General features: G+C 31.5%; 2 protein-coding genes across 5 annotated transcripts in view; one reads left to right on the top strand and one right to left on the bottom strand.

Annotated features, from left to right (window-relative positions):
• Nucleotides 1-1,593: 1,593 nt before the first annotated feature.
• LOC129799614 (proclotting enzyme) lies at nucleotides 1,594-19,500 on the top strand. Its single transcript, XM_055843648.1, has 7 exons — nucleotides 1,594-1,871; nucleotides 11,344-11,421; nucleotides 11,487-12,492; nucleotides 12,556-12,699; nucleotides 16,526-16,764; nucleotides 16,822-17,016; nucleotides 17,162-19,500. Exons 1-7 carry the CDS (start codon nucleotides 1,844-1,846, stop codon nucleotides 17,305-17,307), a joined length of 1,836 nt encoding a protein of 611 aa, XP_055699623.1. The 5' UTR covers nucleotides 1,594-1,843; the 3' UTR covers nucleotides 17,308-19,500.
• Nucleotides 17,115-23,635, bottom strand: part of LOC129799621 (glutamate-gated chloride channel) — a 35,886-nt gene continuing 29,365 nt past the window's right edge. For all 4 annotated transcript variants that reach the window (XM_055843674.1, XM_055843675.1, XM_055843676.1 and 1 more), the window contains 3 exons: nucleotides 23,479-23,603; nucleotides 20,381-20,625; nucleotides 17,115-20,107 (listed from right to left, as the gene is read on the bottom strand). In XM_055843674.1, coding sequence (XP_055699649.1) covers nucleotides 20,517-20,625; nucleotides 23,479-23,603 — 234 coding nt within the window. In that variant the 3' untranslated portion in view covers nucleotides 17,115-20,107; nucleotides 20,381-20,516. The remainder of the gene's footprint in view (nucleotides 20,108-20,380; nucleotides 20,626-23,478; nucleotides 23,604-23,635) is intronic.

Raw genomic sequence — 23,635 nt, forward strand, 5'->3', positions numbered from 1 at the left:
TATCGTCCATAGAGACAAAAAGTACATAAAGTCAGACCCTGCTGCATTTTCAAAGTGTAGATGTAGGGGAAACCGGGGTACAATTAGCCAGGGGTAGAAGTAGACAGTGGATTTTTCTCGTTTCCCTTAAAATGTACATTGAGCAAAGTATTTTTTTAATGAAAGTAGGAAAACATCCCCATATTCCCAGAAATATTTATAAGTCTGATCCTGTTATCCTACAATTTAGAAGCATTTTTATAAAATGGGTATAAAATTGTAATTTCGATGTGATAGCTTTTGGCACAGCATTTAGTTTTCTAAGTTGTTAGTCAAAATCTCATAGTTTTACTTTGTTTCTGGTTTAATAAAGTTAATTAAGACTTTACTTGAACAAAAACACTTGAAAAATTGACTCCACGCTGATCATCGAAAATTAGCCTATAAAATTTGGGAGTAATGGATAATCAAATTTGGGAGATAAAGGAAATTTTTGCAGAGAACCTCTAATCGATTTACAAAGCAATAGGCGTTAGAAAATTTTTGAGTAAGTCTTTACTTACAAAGTTACAATTTAAATTTAAATATTCTCCAGGATAGGTCTGAGTGAGTCTATTATAGTCTTTAAATTAGAAATTCGAGAAATTCAGTAAAGTGATTGAGTATTCCAAAAGAAATTAATTACATTAAAACTTTTAAAAAATATATTAAATTTTTAGATAAAACCAATACAAAATCCCAAAAAGATTACTCGTAAAAATCCACTTTTTAATATATTTAATATATTTTTTATATATTTAATATATTTTGGAATTCCATTTTACATTCCAATTTACGTCTGCAACAACAAAGTAATCATTTTAATTTATAAAATAGGATGATAAATTTTGAATTCACCTGTGAAGTACGAAATCTTTCAGATTTATTGTTTATAAAAATTACTTAATAATATGTGTTACTTAGTCTAGTATGTTCCATATATTTATTAAATATGCAGAGTGCGTAAATGTTTTAAAAACTTGAGACTGCAAGTATGAGTAGTACTAATGTTCACCGCAAAACCTTTATGCAAACTGAATGATGATTAAGTGCGTCTCGTGAAATTGGTGTAAATTCCCAATTGCATAACTAAAGTGAAAACAGGATATATGTATGTATAGAAGAATGTTTGAAACACGCTTATATATTTGTAAATTAAACATCAAGATAAATATATGTATATCACTACCATATATGTATCATTTTATTTAAACGAAAATCTTATCTCTAACGGTTTTAAGATGCGTGAAGTATGGCGATAAAATTGAAGAGATTAGTATTGTAATAACTAGGGGAAGTATATTCCATAAAATTTGCATGAAACATTTATCTTGATTAACGTGTAGATTGCTAAAATAATTCACTATTGAGTACTTAATGCAGAAAGGTGTGAAGACTTTAGAGCCGTCAATTGCCTTTCACTTACGAAATTGCACTCAAGCGGGCACCAAAAATACAAAAATATACGTCGAACTAAAACGACCGGCCAAGACCAACATGAAATGGTAATTTGCCTATCTCGTACTGTCTGGGGAGCTCTTCATACATCCATCTCGCGAAGAGATTTTTGAAATTAGTATTGTTTCTACCGCGAAGACGTGAAGATCGCTCCTTCCAAAGCACTTTCGTGAGTTAAATATTAACAGTGGAAAGTCTCAGAGAAGTCAAGAAGAAAGAAATGTGTTCAATTGCATTAATAATAGAGTGGCTATAATAGTTATGAATTTAGTGAATTTCGTTAAATCACTTCCAATTTAATCAATTTAGTTATATCGAAAGTTTCTCTATAAAAAACGCTTCTTGTGAATTTTTTATTTACAATAAAATGTCCAAAAATTGGATTATTATCTTAGGTAGGTGAATGTGAATCCAGTGAGTTTTTTTGATAAAATGGATTTCATTTTAATTTAAAAAATAAGAAAACACCGAATTCCGAAAAAACTTTCTGCCATTGTTATCTAAAATTTTTTTCATGGGAAACTATTTTAAAAATCTGTGATAAAACGCCCAAAAAGTTTCTGAAACTTTGCAAAAATATAATAGTGTTTAAACATTGCAAAATATTTGCATTTCTTTTGTGTGATAAAAAAAAAGAAGAATAAAATTTTCTAAAACGAAAGGCAAATTGTGAGAGAAGAAAAGAGCTATGGCTTAAGGCCTCCATGCATTGCTTTATTTTTCAAGATGAAAGTGTCGCAATTATTACAAAGCGACAATTCACAAAAGTCTTGCTGGCACAGTTTCACTTAAATGCATATTTTCTTTCTTTTTTTTTCTTTATTTTATACAAAAATAAACTGTTAAAACCGCCATACTGTCATCTTGATCTTCACATTCAATTTCACTTTCATTTCACGGCATTGAAATCTTTTCTTTTTTTTCCGATACTTTTCTTCCATTCAGTGTTCTTTAGTGCATTGAATTTCAATTTTTTTTCCTTACCATGAAGAGGAACAAAAAGTTTTGCTTGACAAAAAATTTTCCATGTAAGCTACAAAAAAGGTTTGTGAGACATTAACCCGCCAACACTCACCATAAACAAAGACATGTCAGTGGTGGAAAGCAATTTCACTTTTAAGAAACAGGTTTCGTGCATCAAAATATTATTATTTATGTATTTCAACTATACATATTTAACACTTGTGCCAGTCGCTTGAGGAATCCACACACTAATGCATTGGATCTTGGACTAAGCCCAAGCCTAAAGAAGTCATCAACACTCGAGACGCATTGTGAACCACGATCGATTACGTTATTCCATAGACTGATAATATCAAATAAGATTTCATGTTTTGCTGTTAGCACGCTATTCGGTTATGATAACTTTCATGGCATTAATATTACTCCATAAAATGCGGTTTTTCAAATTTAAAACGTGCAACGAGAAATAATATTAAAGCAAACTTTCTGTTTAACTCCCTATCAAATTTGCTTCAATGGACTGGAAAGATTTATTGGAAGTGAAAGATCATGCAGTGAGAGTAACCTTGAAACGTGACCTTGCATGGAAGTAGGAAAACACCTCTATAACAATAATAAAGTATTAAAAGAAAGGTTAATGTTAATTTATTGAGGCCTTTCAACACTAGAGGAAACCTCATAGACTTAGCTGAGAATTTTACAATTTTATTTTCTTAATAAGGAATAAAATAGATTAACTCGTTTTCGCCACGGGCGAAAATGATCGGTAAGAAATAGCGTATTTCGGTCTTCGACAAAACCACTCCATAAGTCAATATTATCTAGGACAGTTCTTTTTCCTTTTTCCCGTCACTCTCCTTCTTTAGTTTATTTCGAAAACAGCTCCTAGAATTTCATTCATTTTCGACTATGTTTTGGAAGACAAGATGAATATTTCGTACCTAGACACCTATGCTCGAAAAACGGGTCCTGGTCAAAATCCCGAAAGCCAAAATCCCGAAATCCAAAATCCCGAACGCCAAAATCCCGAGAGCCAAAATCCCGAATGAGCCAAAATCCCGAAAGCCAAAATCCCGAATTCTTAAAAGTGTCATTGCTACTCTCACGATTGTATCCGCACTTGCTGGAGGCAAAGGGAAATCTTCTGTGTCTTGGGAAATTATTCTAAACATTTTTCTCCATATAATTTTATCCTTTTTACGATTTTGAACATTCGGGATTTTGGCTGCCACCGCCGAAAAACATCTCGATATCGAATTTTCGAAAGTCAAAGTTCAACCACTTTGAGGGGCCTATTTCTCAATTAATTCTGATTTGCTTAAATTGGGATTTTTTTTGAAAAGTCTTGGAATTTCCTATCCGGCTGCATCGGATTTAATCGGCAATGAATCCGTAAAGTACCCATAAATAATATTCCTTTCTCGGATTTACTTCTTTATCTGTCCTTATGGTTTTTACTAATGCTAAAACCTTCTAAAATGTGTGTTAACTTTTTTTTATTTATGAATAAATTTAATCGATAATAAACTGGTATTTTCATCTTATAATAAGATATTAAAATTAAGTTGCATCACGCTGTGAGTTACACGGGCTTCAGACCTAAGGCTCATATGGCTTAGCTTCTGTAACTTCTAATCGATCAATATTTTTCATTAAATTTTGACTTAGAATTGTAACAAAACACAAATAATCGAAATAATCTATTAAATTCTAAAGAACCAAATTAACTGATTATTCTTTAAAATGTTGAAACATTCTGAATCTAGGCTAAACCTTTAGTCAGAAGACGGTCTTAGATTAAATAGTTTACAAGTTCACAAAAATTTAACAACTAAGACTTTTAAAAACAAAAACTTTAAACTTCCTGAACTGCCTCATAAACTTTTATTCAAATATTTCTTTATTAAATCACTAAATATAGTATTTTTTGTCCGATACTTACCCATATTTACACCATCTCTTTAACCACTATCATGTGACTTTACTGTTCAAAATTCTTTTAAAAAAATTCATGTCAAATCTAATGTAAAGGATGATTTAAAATTTTCGTTACATTTTAGAGTTAAAATTAAAGATTAAGAATTACTAGTTCAAGTTTATTGGCGTTTTATCATTCCCAATCCTGCCTTGAAGTTTTCTTTGTTAACCCTTTAAGGACGAGTGGGACACCGGTGTCACAAAAACAAAAACTTTTTTTTTCTATAGAAAGTCATTGTGTCCTTTAAATATTCGAAAAAATTTTATATTTTTTTTTATATTTGGGACACCGGTGTCCCATGCGCCCCTAAGGGGTTAAAGGATCTTTCTGATTTAAAAAAAACTATGAAAATCTTGAAGACATTCGACATTTTCACTTCCACTTCGTTTTTGTAAAATTTATTACGTTTTAAGTTAAAGGCTTAAACAAATGTGATTATTTTAAATTTCAACATTTTTATCGAAGAATATGAGTCAACCTTTAAAGGTGAATTTAAAGATTTAGCGCTTAAAAATGATCAAACTAATTGGAGAAAAGGATAAATAAATAAAAATTCTTTCAAAATTTTCAACTTCCTCCCCTAGGGAGACTCTTTTCGGCATATTTTAGAAAATCATACAATTCCCAAAAAAGTATATCACGCTGTTTGTCTACCTGTCAAAATATCCCTCCGTAGGTTTCAGATATAGAATTTAAACGGTTAGAGATAATAATTCCAGCGGTGCAGGAGAACCCTACCATAAGTAGGAATTTTCATAATATAAACATGACCTTTAGTTTCTCCACCAAAACCATGTATTTGTGATTTTACAGTTAAGCTTTGGACATTGTTTAGAACGGCTTTTTGTACATATACAACAAGGCTTTAGAATTATTCTAACGGTGTTTCGTGGTTGCGAAATAAAAAAGATCATTAGTTTGTATTTCTCAACCGATTATGATAAATCTAGATTGGTTGGAAAGGTCTGGACATCCTGAATAAGTTTGAACCGTTTCCATTTGATTTTGATCTTTTAATGCTCTAATTTGATAATGTATTTTTATTTGATATTAAAATATAGCACTACGCAATCATTGGCAATTTTCTAGTAGATTTAAGAACGAGTTTCAAATTAATTAAAGGTGTACTACCAAATAAGCTTGATTAGTACTAAAGACATGTGAATATTTACACCGATTACCTTTTGTGTGGCTCAATATATTTATTAAAGATTATAATAAACATTTCACTTTAATAAAACGATATATTGAAATTTAATATTGAAAACCCTAATTCTCAATTTGCTGGATATTTACCCTATCGTGTATGAAAAATAAATTTCTCAGTTAAAAGAACTAATTTTGATTACAAGATTCTTGAGTAAAAATTTAAAAATATTTCTGGATTTTTTGGAGTTTTTAAATGATTGACTAAAATTTTAATTCTGACATTACGTTATAATTTTCTCTAAAAATAACTCATATTTAAAGTATAAGTAATTTATGTAATTTCACGGAGAATTTTAAAGGGATCTGATAGTCCCTCTATATTTCCAGTAATAAAATTTCTATATAATAACCAAAATAAATTTAATATCCATAAAGTTAGACAAAATACGTAGAAATTATATAAATTTAAAAGCCTCAATTTTTCTCATCAGTCTTTAGTATTTTACAACTTTTTCGAGAAATTGTCCAATTAGTTATTATAAGTCATTCTCAAAATTGGGGATAGGGTAAGTGTGCCAAATTTCAACATAGTTGCATGCAAGCGCCAGAGTCTCAAGCTTGAAATGTAATATCTTTAATAGAAATTGATTTTTTTCATTCCTTCTACTTAAGGAGTGTTGCATAGAACCTTGTAGAAAGTTTATCGTCTTTATTTACTTTAAAATCATTCTTAATACATTTTAAAATGAATAAAAATGTAGACATAGCTTTGGTGCCCTATTTCGGCCACCTTCATTCTCATAGTTCCTTGCTCTTCGAAAATTCTTCAAATGTCTTTTTTACGTCATCTTGTTTGTCGAAGCTACATTTTTTGTTATTCTTTTGCATTGTATATTCTCTGGAGTATGCAAAAACTAAAAAATCATGAAAATTCGAGGAACAAAAAAGGTTGCTGGAATTGCAAGCTGGCCGGAATTTGGCACACTTACCCTAAGTGTTTTCCATTAATACTACAAAGATTTTTCGCTATTCTTGTTCTAAAAAATTGTAACGGTTTTTCAAGAAATTACAAGATTTCAGCAATTAAGTGATAGTTGAGTCTCAATTAAAGAATTTCAATTTAAATTAAATTTTACAGGAGTTTTTTTATTGCAAAATTTTTTTCATGACTTCACAAATCAAAACTCTGTGAAATATTCCTGTAAAAAAAATCAGCGAAATGTATTATGTAGGTACGATAATGCTTCTGGTGAAAGTGATTTACGCGACTTTGAACTTACAACGCATACAGCTAACAATAATGCTCGTTTTTCCTCTAATTTCCAACACCACCAGAAAATTTTAGCGGTGTGAGAGTTTGGAGAAGTAAATCCGGTTGAGTCATCATCATCATTTCGTTTTCATCAGTGAAATGTGAAATTGAGAAAAAAATAAAGAGATATGCAAGAGTCTTTCCTGTTATGATCCGTAATCTCAAGACACCAACTTAAATAATCGCTAATTAAAAGTGATGCTCGATGACATTGTTGTTGATATGCTGGTCGTTACAAAACTGGATAGACTTTTAAACTCTTGACGAGATAATCAAGAAGAGACAGTAAATAAATCATCTGACGTATTTTAGAAAGCGACCTTGAAGAAACATTCATAAAAAATTTCTGTACCCAATAAGGTGTGATATTGTTTAAGATTGTAAGTCGTATGAATATCCAATGGCTAATCTCAGGTCAATAAAATTCACTAAGAGTTCTTCATTAGCCTAATTGAGATAGACTCCGCAATAACTATTATTAATTTATTGATTTTACAGACTAGCTCTACTTTCTAGATTAATGTAGTATCCAACTGTAGACATTAAGCGTAACTGTTGGACAAAAGTCAAGATCACGATCAAAATTATATAAATATCTTGGTTTTATGAACTAAAAATCGCATTTATCAAAGACAACAGTTATTTATAGATGCAGTCAAGTGTGCTAATCCGGGCGCTTCCCAATCTGGATCGTTTATGACTAATCCACGACTTAAAATAATATTTTTATTTTTATTTCCCTAATATAGTCACTACAGTAACATAATATAACTATTCATTCAAGTTTGAGAAAAAGCAAAAATAATATTTTTATCCATTAAATTAGTGAGTGTAATCGACTCATTTCAATCTTGTGCCAGCTGGGTTCTTCACGAAAAAATTTCTAACAGTGATATTTTCGCTACTGACAAATGGTTGATTGAAAACATTTATTGTTTTTTCCTTGTGAAAAAAGTATTTTAAATCTAAAGGTTTAATTAAAAGTGAATTAGCGAAAAGGCGACCCAGTTAGGGCATGCTGACTTATTTCAGTATTATCATTATTTTATAAATTTCCTTAAATATTTTTGATAATTTATTTTCATATTATGTTTCTTAATGAAACAGTGAATAATTCTATGGATTTAGAAGAAGTAAAAAAGAATGTCATCAGTCCAAAAACAAGTGTTTAAGTAGCACTCTTCGGAAAATGATCCAGTTACCCCACCTTACTATACAAGATTTTTCTGAATACCAATTAACTAAAAACAGATGTTTTTAATTATTTGGTTTTAGAATTGAAACTCTACTGTCCAATAAGCAAGAAAAATACTATTAAAATATTATATTTAGGATATTTTTTAGCTCAAATTCCATACAATCTCAGATTATGTGCTCCGAATAAACTATTTTATCATTTTCATCACTAGAGGATAAAATAAAACTATCTGTAGACAAAAAAAAGATTTGTGTTTTTGAGTCACGGTCTATTGGTCCTTAAATTCTGGCTCAAAGTATTTAAAAAGAGAGAGTCTAATGCAGGTTTTAGACTTATATGGGCTTCGGATCAAGGACTTATCTATATGACTTAAATTTTCTAATTTCTCAATAAACAATATTTGTGGTAAAAGTTTTATAAAGATTGTATATTTATAGCCATTGACTTTAAAAATATCTTAAAAATCATTAAAATTGTTTTATTTATTTTTTTTGTTTATAAAATTCAGACCTTCGAAAACTGGACTGAACCTACAACCTAAAGCCCGCTTTAAAGTTTATCCACATGGTTTTACTTATGTAATTTCTCAATAAAAAATATTTTTGGAAAAATTATGGCTTAGAGGATTGTATATTTAATTTAATTTTAAAAGATTTTATCAAATTGGGCAGTCTTTTAGTTAAAATTGGCATAAAAATGAAATTTGGTCAGTATATAAAATATACGAAAATTGCTAAAGTGCTCAAAAAAACACACGAAACACACCTCAAAAGCAGACGACAAAGGGTCTCAGCTTCACAGAATGTTCGAACTTACGAGACAGAGCTATCCGTGAATTATGTTTTTGCGTGTTTTTGGTATTTTTTGTGTATACCGGTTTATTATCGGTGCATTTTTAAGTGTGTATTTTAGAATGATCTCGCCATACTTACTCGCAAATAAAAAAGGTTATTCGAGAAACATAAATATAGGGGAAACTGGGGCACCACCAAACACGGGGTACCACCAAACACTGCGATTTTTTAATCGGATATTTGACTTCAGAGGATAAGATCTATAGGAATTTATAGGCCCTATAAGGATGCTTGTCCACTGAAGAAATGGTTGAAATAGTCCAAGTTGTTTAGAAATAAAAATTAGTGTTTGGTGGTACCCCGTGTTTGGTGGTGCCCCAGTTTCCCATATTCCGGTTAATTGACCGATTAGGACTGATATAGCCGGATAAGAAATGTGAAGACCTTTCCAAAAAATCCAAATTTAACCAAATACGTCAAAAATAGACCCTATAAAGTTATTGACATCTGACATTTGATAATTCAAAATGGCGATTTTTTCGAGCATAGGTATACGGACAAAATGTTCGTATGGACTCCCTCTAAAACATATCCGAAAATAAAAAAAAAACTTCAGCCAATTTTGAGAAAAAGAAAAGGGCATGGTCTTGGAAGGGAGTGAGTACAAGAAGGAAAAAATGTTTGGAGTTATTTAATATTTTTTGCTGAAGGTCACCGTAGATCGGAAGTTGATATCTTTTATCGTTTAAGCTCCAGAAAAGCGGATTATATAACTGATGCTACTGCTCCTTCTTTAAGTTCTAGCAGTCAGAAATAAACCATCTTGGCATTTTAAAGAAGCTTACGATCACTTTTTGATTTTTTACCAACCAAAATTGATTTTTTACTGAACATTTTAAATTATTTACTACCATTTTTTCTGGCCAATTTCTAATATACAGATCAAAAAGATTTTTCAAACTTGAAGAATCTTTGCTATGACGGCTTGTTGGTTAGAAAAACTAGATCACCGGAAAATATGATAAACTTCTAGTCTGAAGACCGCTTAAAGAAAGAATAAAGATAATTCGTCTCATTATTTCTTTCGTTATTTTAGGATTCTTGAGCAAGATCTCAAATGCAAATTTAGAGATAGGTTCAAGCTGGTCATAAGGGCCTGTACCACCTAAACAGATCTGTGTAGTATATGAGAGATGATTTTGAGCAAAATTGATATAAATGCATTTTAATCCACTAAGGAATAGCGAATTTAAGGGGAGGCCGTAGCTTTTTTTGCATGATCAAGTTTGATATTATTATTACTTATACTGATGTGGTCCCAAAAGAAGGTCTCGGCGGTCCTGGCACTACGGCTGGTCAGTTCATTGTACCCCATCCCTTTGTTTGCTAGAGCCTCATTTCGGTATTCTTAATGAAGGACAACAAAGCTCCAAGTAGGGACGTTTTAATGACGAGAGGTAGAGCAAACACAATCACCCACGACGGATATCTTCCGCTGTATCCCAAGTATGGCCAAGTTTACTCAGGCAGTCCAATATCAGTCACTTCGTAAAGTGTTGTATCCTTGCATAAATAATAAAAGATTTAGAAAAATGTTATGTGTTTTTTACCATTATAGGGTAAGTGTGCCAAATTCCGGCCAGCTTGCAATTCCGGCCACCTTTTTTGTTCCTCGAATTTCCATGATTTTTTAGTTTTTACATACTCTAGAGATTATACAATGCAAAAGAATAACAAAAAATGTAGCTTCGACAAACGAGATGACGTGAAAAAGACATTTGAAGAATTCCCGAAGGGCAAGAACTATGAGAATGAAGGTGGCCGAAATAGGGCACCAAAGCTATGTTTACATTTTTATTCATTTTAAAATGTATTAAGAATGATTTTAAAATAAATAAAGACGATAAACTGTCTACAAGGTTCTAAGCGACACTCCTTAAATAGAAGGAATAAAAAAAAATCAATTTCTATTAAAGATATTACATTTCAAACTTGAGGCTTTGGAGCTTGCATGCAACTATGCCGATATTTGGCACACTTACTCTATACTAAATGATATTAGAGTAGTATTCACCAAATACACCGCAAATAATCACGCAAAGTTATTTACCTGTTCGATGTTTCAATAGCGTCACAGAAATTAAAGCAAACAAATATATATTATTTAAATTTAACGTTGTCACACTGCTAAATTTTAGTTTATTTAGTTTTTGCTACATGGGTCTGTTTTCCAATGAACGTTAAAAAATAGTCATCCCAAAGTCATAACATTGAAGCATCTATATGTGTAAGCAAATTGCGGAATTTCCAAGAGTCGTAAAATTGTTAAGTCGATGTTATTATATTGTCAATGAAACTTTCCAAATAAGTGGACAAATTATTGATAAAATTAAATATCGTATTAAACATTTAGGGCCAATTCCTACTAAATTCAAGCAATTCGTGATATATTAATTTCTGTACTTCCTTACAGGTGCCATAATGTCAATAATAGGATACACAATAGGCCAACAGATGCAGACATCAAATAACTTTCACTCTAGATCAAATGGTGTGTTATAGCGTAAACAAATAGTTTTTAAAATGATTCGAATTATAGTTTATGTTTTCAAGAAGGTTTTAACTTACAGCCATTTTATCCGCATCAACACGATCACTTTACACCCTACAATCAGTACAACTTTCTCACAAGCAGACAATCAAGTGATATGGCGAGATTTGGGAGACCCTATGAACCAGTGGAATATTACAAATTACCAAATAGACCAATAAAATCATATCAAGATCCTACCCAGGTGGCAAGATTTCGACGACAGGACACTTATAAAAAAACGGAAAATCAGGAAGAACGAGGACTTTCGCCAGTAGCTTTCTCTAGAATTTCTGAGACACTTGGAGCTCTTAATACTGTTGGGCAATATTTGGTGAATGTAACACGCGGTGAATCAGCCCCTATAATTCACACAAGTGGGTCATCATCCAACGACAATGTACCCAGTGCAATTCTCACTCTCACTTCCAATGTACTGGGGAAAAACCTCACGAACACAATAGAACCGCTTATTAAACAAATGGGTAATCTAGGCCAAAGTAATTCATCTAGCGACAAATCAAGCAAAAGAATAGATTCCACATCAAAGGATAAAAAGAAAGCTTCAACTAAAGATCCTCCGCAAGCAACATCAAAGGCGGAAGCTAAAGACAATGAACACCGCTGCAGAACGCCAGATGGTCAGCCTGGAAAGTGCCAGGATCTCAGTAGTTGTCCAAGTTTGCTCTTGGACTTGGGACACTTGAGAGATTCATTGTGTTTCAAGAGCCTCTTTGTACCTGGTGTATGTTGTCCAGTGCGTGAGTCAACTATTTTAACAACGCAAAGACCAATTGTTCAATCACCTGTGAGGCCAGAGACAACAACATCTGCAAGCCTTATCATCAAACCAATAGGACCCTTAACAACGACAACGACTAGACCAATGGTTCCTGTTTTCACAGTGCCATCTGGCCAAGCAGAAGACTTAAATGCCATTGACACAGATGACAACTCTGTAGGACAAATAGTTGATCCTGCAGATTGTGGTCAGCAAGAATATACAACTGGACGAATTGTTGGTGGAGTTGAGTAAGGACACCCAAAATAGGTTTATCAAATATAACAGAATTTTAATCAATCCAATTTTATTAGGTCTCCAAATGGACAATGGCCATGGATGGCAGCTATTTTCTTACATGGACCCAAAAGAACAGAATTCTGGTGCGGTGGTTCTCTAGTTGGCACAAAATACGTCCTGACTGCTGCTCACTGTACTAGAGACTCAAGACAGAGACCGTGAGTGTTTTAGTAATTAACACTTATACCTACCAAAACCTGGTCAAATTGACCGGTTTAAAATTAACACATTTTAAAATTAGATTTAAAATTAAACGGTGTCACTAACTTTATGAATGTCTTAAAATATTCATGTAATATATTTTTCAGTGTTTAAATTTCACTTTTGTATCCTACCATACCGCGGTTTGTCATTTGACCGAAAAACAACCAAAAACGATCGGTAGGTTTAGTGTTAATAGTTCTCTATTACATTATTGGTGGGGTTGGTGAGGTTACATTGAAAACACTATTTTTCGCATATTTCTAAAGGGAACTGGTTTTTACCGTGTAATAGCTAAACAATTGTGGATCTAAATTAAATTATGACAAGGTCCAGCCTCATTTAAAAATACGCGAAAAATAGCGCTTTTAATGTAGCTGTTCCTCCCTAATAGTCAATAATTTTGTATAAGATTTTTCACTGTAATATTTGCTAAATACTTAAACTCGTTACTTTAATTCTATACCCCAGAAGTACTTCCGCATTATTTAGTTAGAATAATAAAGTTCTTTAGAGGTTCAATTCATGAGAAAAAGCCTAGTGTTTATGAGTTTGATGGTTTCCTTCCAAAAGCATTTTCTTTTTAAAAATTTAATGATTCTAGGGTCAATTTATGGAGAGAGGGGGTCTCCTGAAGACTTCAAGTCGCTATCTCTATCAGTTTGGCCTATACAGCTGGTAAAGGATAGACCGAAAAAACGAGTAGTCAAAAGTTGTAACTTTAGATTTTCGAAATTAACAAAATACGACCCATTGGGGGGTAAGGAATCGAAATAATATTTTACCCATTTTACCTTTACAGCTCTGGGCCTTGAAATGTCCAGTTAGATATTTACGCTCTCATGCTTAGGGAAAAAAGCCTCAATGTGTCAATGCTCTTCTTTCTACAAACAAGATTGTCCTCTCCACACGATCACTATCTTTACAATTCCGTTCTACAGTAGACTCTCTCTCAATCAGGAATATGGGGCAAAATGTCATCCGGTTTATCGATAGATTTGGGCGTCAAAGCCTTTGTAAATTCCACAAAAAGCGCTCAATTATAAAGAATCACGATAAAATAGGAAGAACTACAGCGAATTTGAGCGAATTAGCTTCAAATTTAAACGTGAAAATTGTCAACAAAATTTTTCACCCTATTAAAAAAGAGTCGAATGAGTGAGAGTCTACTGTAGTAAGTAAAAATTACTAGGAAATTTAAAATTATAATCGTTGTAATTTTCATTAAAAGAGTGATTTCTACTATACAGTATAAAAAAAAAACAAGAAATAGTTCTCTCAGTAGAGTTCGAATAATAATAATGCTTTGAACTTCCCTATTCCATAACATAAACAAACCCATAATTTTCGTTGATACAATTATCAACTTCTTCGAGTAGTGCTTCCAAAAAAGTTTCAGGACACGTCATATTATTTTATTAAATATTTTACGTATAAGGAATCCTTAAACAACAACCAAACAAAGTATTTAATCCTAACTATGTAATCTTGGGATATGAACCAAAAGTCCTAATTATAAAACTCAGCAGCTTGTTTTATAATTAGGACTTTTGGTTAAATTCTATCAGAAGAACAAGGAACTCTAAGATATAAATACTTACCGATAAGTGTCGAAAATTAGTTTGTATAAAGAGACAAAAAACTATTCCCTGTGGGATAAAAATAGTGTAAAACTTACTCCAAAAAACTCAAAATCTAACATTTGCAATTCAGAATGAATGGCTGATAATGTTTAATGTTAAGGCTTACACTAAAATTTTAAATAGTGGAACCTGGGTCAAAATGTGATAAATCGAAAGTTTCAAAATGTGATGCCTTCTAAGACAAAAGAGACCAGACTTGCACCGTAGATAGATTCCGAGTCGTATTAAACACCTTGCGTTTTAAATTTAAGGTATTTCTGTAAAGGATACGGAAAACAAAAATATTGAAAATTTGTGCTTTAAATAAACCAATAAGGCTTTATTGAAAATAGTAAACTACTTTAAAAATAAATAAATACCTAAATTTTCCTTATTGGAAAATGTATCTGAAGCATCAGAAGGCATGAAATAAGAGTACACTGATTCCTTTTGTGCCTTTTCTAAACCAGTAGTGAAGATATTTTTCTTACCAAAAATAGCTTTCAGATAGCTTGCCAACAAAGATTACTCTTCAAGATACAGAAAAAATGGTCTATTAAAAAGAAGAATAAATTTGCTATAAAAATATGTCTTTTATGATTTTTTACCAAAAGCAGCTTCAAAAAATATCTTGAAAAATGTATTGTCTTTTTGGATAGAAGTAAACAGTATGCAGCAAAACTAGAATATCGTAGATGTGGGTGACTTTGCACCCTTATGCCCTGGACACACTAGCAACTTAAGCCGAGAGACGACTTAGTGGAAAATTATGGAAATTAAGTTTAACCATTATTTGAATATAATTACGCTAAGCCGTCTCTCGGCTAATCCTCATGTCTGTCAAGGCCCTTACTTTTCGTTAGGTTTTTTATTACAGCTCTTACTGTGTTATCACACTTGCACATTAAAATTCTAATATGATTCACATTAATTGTCGCTGGGGAAAGCCCAAATGTGTAATTTGTCTGTTTGAATCATTTTATATTCAAAATTTGATCTATTTGTTGATGAAAAGGTAGACTCAAAGACACAAATAACATATTTGGACGCTCACAAGCGACAATTAATGTGAATCACATTAAAATTTTAAAGTGCAAGTGTGATAACACCGTTAAGGATGTATTGAATTGTATTGTATTTATTTTTCCATTATCATTGACAATATTTGGCCATGTTCAACCTTTCATACCTTGCGGCCATCGCCGTCTTAGTGTTGGTTACCAACCTCCAGGGTGAAAACGATGGAAAACCCCTTCACAGGTTGTATATTGTCAGGTTTACACTTTTACATTTTTATATTGATTCGTGAGTTTGTCCATGAGTGCCTAAGTCAATGATAAGAATAGAGACCTAGCTATACTAGCTGTTGGCCATAAGAATGCAGCAAGATATCACAACATACATAGAAACCAAGACCATAAATGAAGTACTCTAACGTGTCCGACAAAATAAAACAAAATAAGATAAAATAAACCCAAAAAGAGAATAACAAACTAAGGTCAGAAAATCAAATCAGTATCAGTATGTTCTAAAAACCCTAATGCCCGCCAGACTTTCGACTTAATCGAAATGTACCTTAATCATTATTTGGATTATAATTACGCTGAGCCGTCTCTCGGCTTAAGCCGTGTGAGTGTGTCCTGCATATAAGAGTGCTTATACGGACTTCAGACGTAGGGCTTAACCATATGGCTTAACTTCTCTAACTTCTTATCAATCAAGATTTTTCATAAAATTTTGACTTAGAATATTATATTATAAAACCCAAATAATCTATTGGATTCTAAAAAAACAAATTAATTGGTTGTTCTTTAAGATTTAGAGATCTTCTTGAACGGACCAAAGTTCAACCTTAAGTCCTGGAATTAAAGCAAATTTTGCGAAAAGTAAGGATGCAGAGTCACTCTCGGAATGAAAAGTCACCAGCATCTATGGTAGCAAATTTCCTATCAAAATAGACTATTAATAAATTTGTGATGTATTTTAGAGGCTTCTGAAAAACTAGAATATCACATTTTGCTCCAGGTTCTTCTATACTCAACTCATACTTTCCAATTCGTTTTTAAAATAAAGTTTTCTATTAGTTAATACTGCTGATATTTTTAAAGATCTAAATACTAGAAATTATAATATTCTAAAAATAAGGATAATCCTTTTTCAGATTTGCAGCTCGGCAGTTTACAGTAAGATTAGGAGATGTGGATTTATCAAAAGACAGTGAACCATCAGCTCCAGTAACCTTCAAAGTGAAAGAAGTACGAGCACATCCTAGATTCTCCCGTGTTGGATTCTACAATGATATAGCCATAATAGTGCTTGAAAAACCTGTAAGGAAGTCCAAATACGTTATTCCAGTCTGTTTGCCGACAAGAAATCTTCCGTCACCCGAAAGACTTGCCGGTATGTATTATGAATTCAAATTGAAAGGCTTGAAAAGTTGATTGATGGAATTATCAGGGCGAAGGGGGACGGTTGTAGGCTGGGGAACAACCTACTACGGTGGAAAGGAGTCTACAACACAACGGCAAGCTAACCTTCCTGTATGGCGCAACGAGGACTGCAATAGAGCATATTTCCAACCAATTACTGACAACTTCTTATGCGCGGGATACTCTGAAGGTGGTGTAGATGCGTGTCAAGGTGACTCTGGAGGTTAGTATTATAAATACCGGTAAATGGGGTAGTTGATGACTCAGGTGAATTATTGCTGAATTGAAAGATTGAAACCAATTGAAACAGAAGTTGCGACATTTCAAATAAATCAAGGTTTTATTTCAATTTTCACTTTTTTACAAAGGACCATTGATGATGAGGATTGATGCACGATGGACACAGCTGGGCATTGTGAGCTTTGGTAATAAATGTGGTGAACCTGGTTACCCTGGCGTCTATACCAGAATATCCGAATATATGGATTGGATCCGTGAAACAACAAAAAATTAGTCACAATAGAATAAAATTTTAAATTATTGTATATAGAAAATAATGAAACAGGAAGACTCTTTTGCAATTTATATCAATAAAATCAATTTTTTAGTTATTATTTTTCGTCATAAAATATGTTTATACATTTTCAATACAAATTTTTTTTTGTGACTCTTCTGTCTTAATTATCATTTTTTATGGATTTTCTAAATAAATTTGTGATTATTATTTATCTTACCTACATTCTGATATTTAAAACTCATCTAATTTGAATATAAAACTTCAACCAAAATAGAAAATAAACATTCATATTTCAATTGCATTGTTATTTTTTCATTTTTTGTTTTTTTTTTGTTTTTTGTTTCACAAAGTGTCATTTATCATATTGTTTAAAGATTTATTTGAAAATTGGATTTTTGGTTACTTTAACCATTCACTTAGGATATCCTACTCTGGAGTTTTACCCCTACATCAGTTATTTTAAAATATTTTTTTAACGCTTTTTTTGTTTTAGGCAAATTACAAACAATACAAACGGTGTCAATATAGCAATTTATTTTTCAAAACTGAATTTTTATTAATTGATTTTGCATTGGATGCACATCTCGTTTTATCGTATCTAACTCCTAAAGTTTCTTTTTTCTCCCAATTTTCTTGACTCGGTCACAAACTTTATCTTTCTAAACCTATTCTAATTAATTCTGTTTCCTCTGCCGTATTATCGTGATAGGCTTACGTTTTTTTTTTTTTGTTAAAGATAGGTCTTTTTGCGAGTCAATTTAAAATAATACTGCTGTTTTTAGTCTGTCTTTTCATTGAGTTAAAGTAAAAATATCGTATTACAAAATGGATTTTAGGTCCTATATGATTTTAGGCTTGTTTATTTCTCACAAAATTTAACGATTGTGAATCTTAATTGAACATAAAATTTATCGCATATCACAAATTTATGGATTTATGAAAGTGGTTCTTCGTTTTTTTTAATTGAAACTTAAATATTCTATTCCAAAAGTTTCCTGCTAAAAGCATTTTACAATTCTTCTTAAAGAACAGCCTCTCTTTTCTTATTATTTTTATTTTTGATTTTCATGCAAAAAATAATAACCCAAATATTTCAAAAGTCAACACAATTGCTTAAAGAAAAATCAAATTTTAATTTTTTTTTTAATTTTTTGTTTTTTAAGTTCGAAAATTTTCAAGAAATAAGGAAAAAAATCAATCTAAGTGGATCGAATTTGAATTGTTTGAGAGCTCTTCTATCTATTTACACATGATCTATTTGTAGACATGTTTTTTTTTAAATTTCTTTTACTTATATAGTCAGAGTCGAAGTTACAGAAACCAATGGTCATGGGATATTGAATGATTTTCGAAAAGGCTAAGGGCATTCGGTCATCGTGCTAACACGAAAATGAATAATGAAATGTGAAGAATCTTAACAGTGATAACTGTATGCTATAGTTTCTTTAACGTTAAATATACATATTACATACGTCAGATTGTATATACTAGTCACACTTTTCTTATATATACAACATCGGTATTTTAATAGCAAACCCTGTATTGAAAGAGCAGATTTTGAAAATCATTTTTTTTTGGTTTATTCCTTTGAAAAATCTTAAGAAAACTAATTCAAAATTCTGCAAATTAAAATAAATATATTAAAATTGTTCGCAATTCATTGTCCACCAATTAAGCCATGATTTTAATCCAATGTTATCAAATATGCAATTAATAACAGAGTTTTATATATGTATTTTCATAAAATTTAAACAAATAAAAAAGAAGATACATATTTTTATAAGTCTATAATACCTAACAGTTAGTTTTGACTTCAATTTTATTAATTTTCTAGTTCATATTCTAACAGCTTCTAAATTCCTCACAAATTTTCTTATATCTTTATTACATAAAGTCATTTATTTAATATAAAATTTTTTTTATACAAAGCTGTCAAACAGCTCTATTTGGAAAATATCATTACTTTTTACATAAGTTTAAACAACCAATTGGACAGAAAAGAAGACTGAACACACGGATTTCTATACTTCTAAAATAAAAGTATACAAACAATTGCACATGATATATCAAGAAGAAACCTTTGAATATCCTTTAAAATCCATTCTTCAAAACTTTTCAAAAAAAAATTTAAAAGAAACTATTCTTAATTTGTTTTTCGAGATTTATCTATTAAAAACACTATAACAAAAATATAAACCCTTTATAGTTTTATTGCAAGTTTGATTTTAATTCAATTTACTTCTTTAAATTAAAAAAAAAAACAAAAGATAAAATAAAATCCAATTGATAGATAACAAATATTTTTTGAAGTGAAAATCCAGCTCAAATACAAGCTTTATCTTTCTTTCCTGTAGTATTTTTGTTTATTCTTTTTGTATTTTTTTTTCTTTAATAAATAACGAGTAGTGATACACGGAGTTTTACTCATTTTGGATGGGCAGTATTTTAATTAACTTAAATGATTAGTGATTTGTTTTTGCGAAAAGACCTGTAATACACGTATTATTATTCTCTTAATTTTACATGATATCATTCATAATGAAAACGTACATAAACTTTGAGCACTAGACAAATTATGATAAATTTCAAAATAATTATCTTTCAACAGACTTTCATACGTATTATACCTAATTTAAAATCATACTTTCAGCAATTTTAAGCCCATTTCTTTTGTTTTGTCTTCACAACGTGTATTATTATTATTATTGACTCTTAAACCAGTCAATAAAAATATTGCTACAGGGAAGTCATTATAGCATATGTATTTTAATAACGTCAAAATATAACAAAACGTTTTCTGAAATTGAAAAAAAAATAATGAGCTCAATTATCTTACTCCAAAAACTCTTTGGAAAATTTCATATATCATTCTAATCTTTTTTCTAAAATTTTAAACTTAGTAAGTTCACAACTTCGCATTTTATCTTTAATAAAATGTTGATGTGTAACAACACTAAATTTAAAAAGAAAAAGAACGAGAGACTAGCTAAGTTATGAAATTACTAAGTTCTTTTCATAATCAATAACATCCTGATTGTTCTTACAGTTTTATCATGTTGAGATGTCTTACCTCATTAATTGATGGTTACATCTGTGTGCAGATATTTTGTTTTGTTTTCGGGGAATTTAAAGTATTTCCAAATAATTACGACATATACCGGTCTCTTCTTTCTTAATTCAATATTGAATGAGACAATTAAATTTGTCTAATTTTCCTCCTCTTCCCTGAAGAGATATGTACTCCAATAAACCAGATTGAACAGTGCGAATACAAGTGGAAACGTTATCCTCGATATAACGTCGATTCTCTTCGATCTAGAACATTTTCTTGGATAAATATTTATACATTTGTTGATTATAAGAATCTGTGCAATGAAAGCAAGGTTTTGCGTTAGCAAGATGAGACACATCAAGATTGAAACAGATGGATTAAATATTTGTTAAATTAAGCTAAAACAATAGTTAAATTTAATAAATGAATTTATATATCGAAGTATCTTGCCAAAATCTAAATATCATTTGTCTTTCTCTTAATAATAATATTTATGAGTAGAAATATTTCTATTTAATCCATCTACCTCATCCATTAACCCTATTCAGACGATAACATTTTCCGTAGTTTTGTGTAAAAAATCTGTTTAGGACTGAAATACATTGACATTGTTAGAAGTTCTAATCAGGTGGCACAGAATTATCCTACGGCCATCTGGAATTATACTTTAATCTGATAAGTTAGAAAAAAGTTTCTAACCCTCAATTTTTGATCATCTAGTCCTTAAAAGGTTAAAAATTGAAAATTTTTAATCATAAAGAATAAAGTTTTAGTGAAAATAGTTAAAATCCATTTCATCAAACGTCGAACCAATATTTTAGATATTTTTTTCTAAAAAATACTAATAGAAAGAAAAAAGTGCAACTTAAATTGATAAATGAGATTCCTAATTCCTACACTACAATCCAGTATTATACGGGCCAATCCATCTCAAGACGACCGAAAAAATCGCAAATCGCGGGTTCATGGTCTCAGATATTTCTGAATTTTACATATGTTAAAATACACGATAAAATAATATACCCCCATTTTTCTTTCGCCCAAAAAAAAATTCCTGGCCGGAGATACATGGCGCCAAAGATGGCGTCTCGCGCTTCATTCGTCAATTGAGATTTTTGGAAAATATTTCAAAATGCTTTATCTCGCGAACGGGTTCAGATTTCTTCTTACTCTTTTTTTATTTGAAAGATAATTTTATACTCTTTAAAACGGTATACTAGTTTTCATATTATCTGCTCAAGTTTTTTTGTAACGGTTTTTTGAATTTTTTTGAAAAATCTAAAAATTAATTTTTCTCAAAAACCCCATTCTCAAAAATTTTCATTTTTTTACTATTGATCAGTAACATTGAGTACTACATTCCCTGAAAAGGCAAGCTTCCACTTTTGCGCTTATTTTTTTAAAAAAAATATTCAAATTTTTACAACATTTTCAAAAAAAAAAAAATACCAGTTTTGAATTGGACTACATTTGAAATTGGATTTTTTCTCTTATTTTTAAGAGGAATTTATCAGTATCATAACGTAATTTATCTTCCCAATTAGTTTATAGAGCTAAGTTATATCTCAGTAAGGTCTATTTCCATTTAGAAATAGGATCCTCCAGAGTGAATCTTATCAAGTCATATTTAACCGGGAGATCTCAGTCCGTTAAAATTGACGACATTGTTTCACCTCCTTTGCCTCTTTCCAGGGGAATTGGTCAGGGCTCAGTTCTCGGACCCCTACTTTTTTTCCATTTATATCAATGATCTATCCTTGACTTTAAGTAATCACAGCTTCCATTTATATGCTGATGACGATTTACAAATTTATCTCTGTGGTGATGTCCATGCCCCTGAGAAATGTTTCAGTGATGCTAATAGTATCTTGAATTTAGTCTCAAGTTGGGCGACATCTAATGATCTGCTCCTTAACCCAAAGAAGTCGCAGGTAATGATTGTATCGAGTAATCGAATCCGTCCTTCTCCCATTCCCATTTTTCTCAATGGCGGGGAAATTCTCTGCGTCCATAAAGTCAGGAATCTTGGGATAATTTTCAATGATTCCCTGGCTTGGGACGATCACATTTCTTACATCTGCAAGAGAGTGAATTTCTCACTTTTTACCTTTCGCAGACATCGTTTCTAAACTCCTCAGGGTGTCCTACTTCTTTTAGTGCGGGCCCTGCTTATTCCTTTACTTTCCTATGGTTCTGAACTGTTCTTCTCTTGTGATAAAGCTTCATTGCGACGCCTTGAAGCAACGTTTAACAATTATTTACGTTATATATTTAATCTTCGGCCATATGACCACATTACTCCTTTCACGAACTCCGTCTTAGGGCAATCCTTACCACACTTCCTACAGTCTACAGTCACGTGTCACTGAATTAATTTCACGCATTTTAATCACCAAGCAACCTAAATATTTAACTGAATTTCTCGTGCCTCGCTCATCCACTAGGTCCTCTTGTCTCGTCGTGCCTAGATCGTCGAGCCGCCTTCTCCTTAACTCACTTTTCGTTTTGGGAGTATCTCTCTGGAATTCACTACCCAGAGAAAGAAAACAGCAATTGATCCAAGCTTTTGTAATGCCTTGACAGCCTTTCTTTTCTTTTTTTTAATCATATTTTTTTCGCTTTATTTATTTATATTGTACTGTCTCCTCCCTGGCTTATACAACCTGAGAAGGAGCATTTCCACCGTTTGGCTCCGGAGTAGGTTGGGCACCAACGCTAAGACGGCGGTGGACGCATAAGCCTCTGTTATTATGCCTCTAAGAGACGCACAGTTTCAAAGGCAGTTTGGTTTAAATAAATAAATAAATGCCTATTTTTTTTTCAGAGAAAAATCTCCCTTTTTAAATCTACCCCAATTCGAAAATGCCCCATTTTCCCTATGTATATTTTCCAAGCATTTTCTTATTTTCAAAGTCAATGTACTTGAGTCCTTATTAGAATCCATATTATTTTGAGACAAATTTCAGTAATAATCTACGCAAGTTACTCATAAAAAATCGAATCGTCTTTATAGGGTATATTTAAAATAGTTTTTGTAAGGAAACGGGTTGATTAACAGTAAGAATGAGAAGGATAGCTTGAAAAGAGATGAGATGTGATAATTGTGATTAGCATACCTTGTTGGAAATTTTGATAACCATGATCTACAGCAATTTGGTCTTTTTGGTGGTTGCATGTGAACTTCACATTGTCGAAGTTTTTCTAGAGCAAGAGGATCACCAGGATGTCGTACAAGTGGTTTCTGCAGATTGTAATAAAAAGTCTCATATATTT

Source organism: Phlebotomus papatasi, chromosome 1 (assembly GCF_024763615.1).
Source record: "Phlebotomus papatasi isolate M1 chromosome 1, Ppap_2.1, whole genome shotgun sequence".
In the NCBI taxonomy this organism is placed as follows: Eukaryota; Metazoa; Arthropoda; class Insecta; order Diptera; family Psychodidae; genus Phlebotomus; species Phlebotomus papatasi.

Coding starts and splice junctions, on each gene's coding strand:
- LOC129799614 (XM_055843648.1), top strand. CDS start 1,844: ATGTCCAAAAATTGGATTATTATCTTAG. Junction 11,422..11,486: donor CTTTCACTCTAGATCAAATG/GTGTGTTATAGC, acceptor GTTTTCAAGAAG/GTTTTAACTTACAGCCATTT. Junction 12,493..12,555: donor CGAATTGTTGGTGGAGTTGA/GTAAGGACACCC, acceptor CAATTTTATTAG/GTCTCCAAATGGACAATGGC.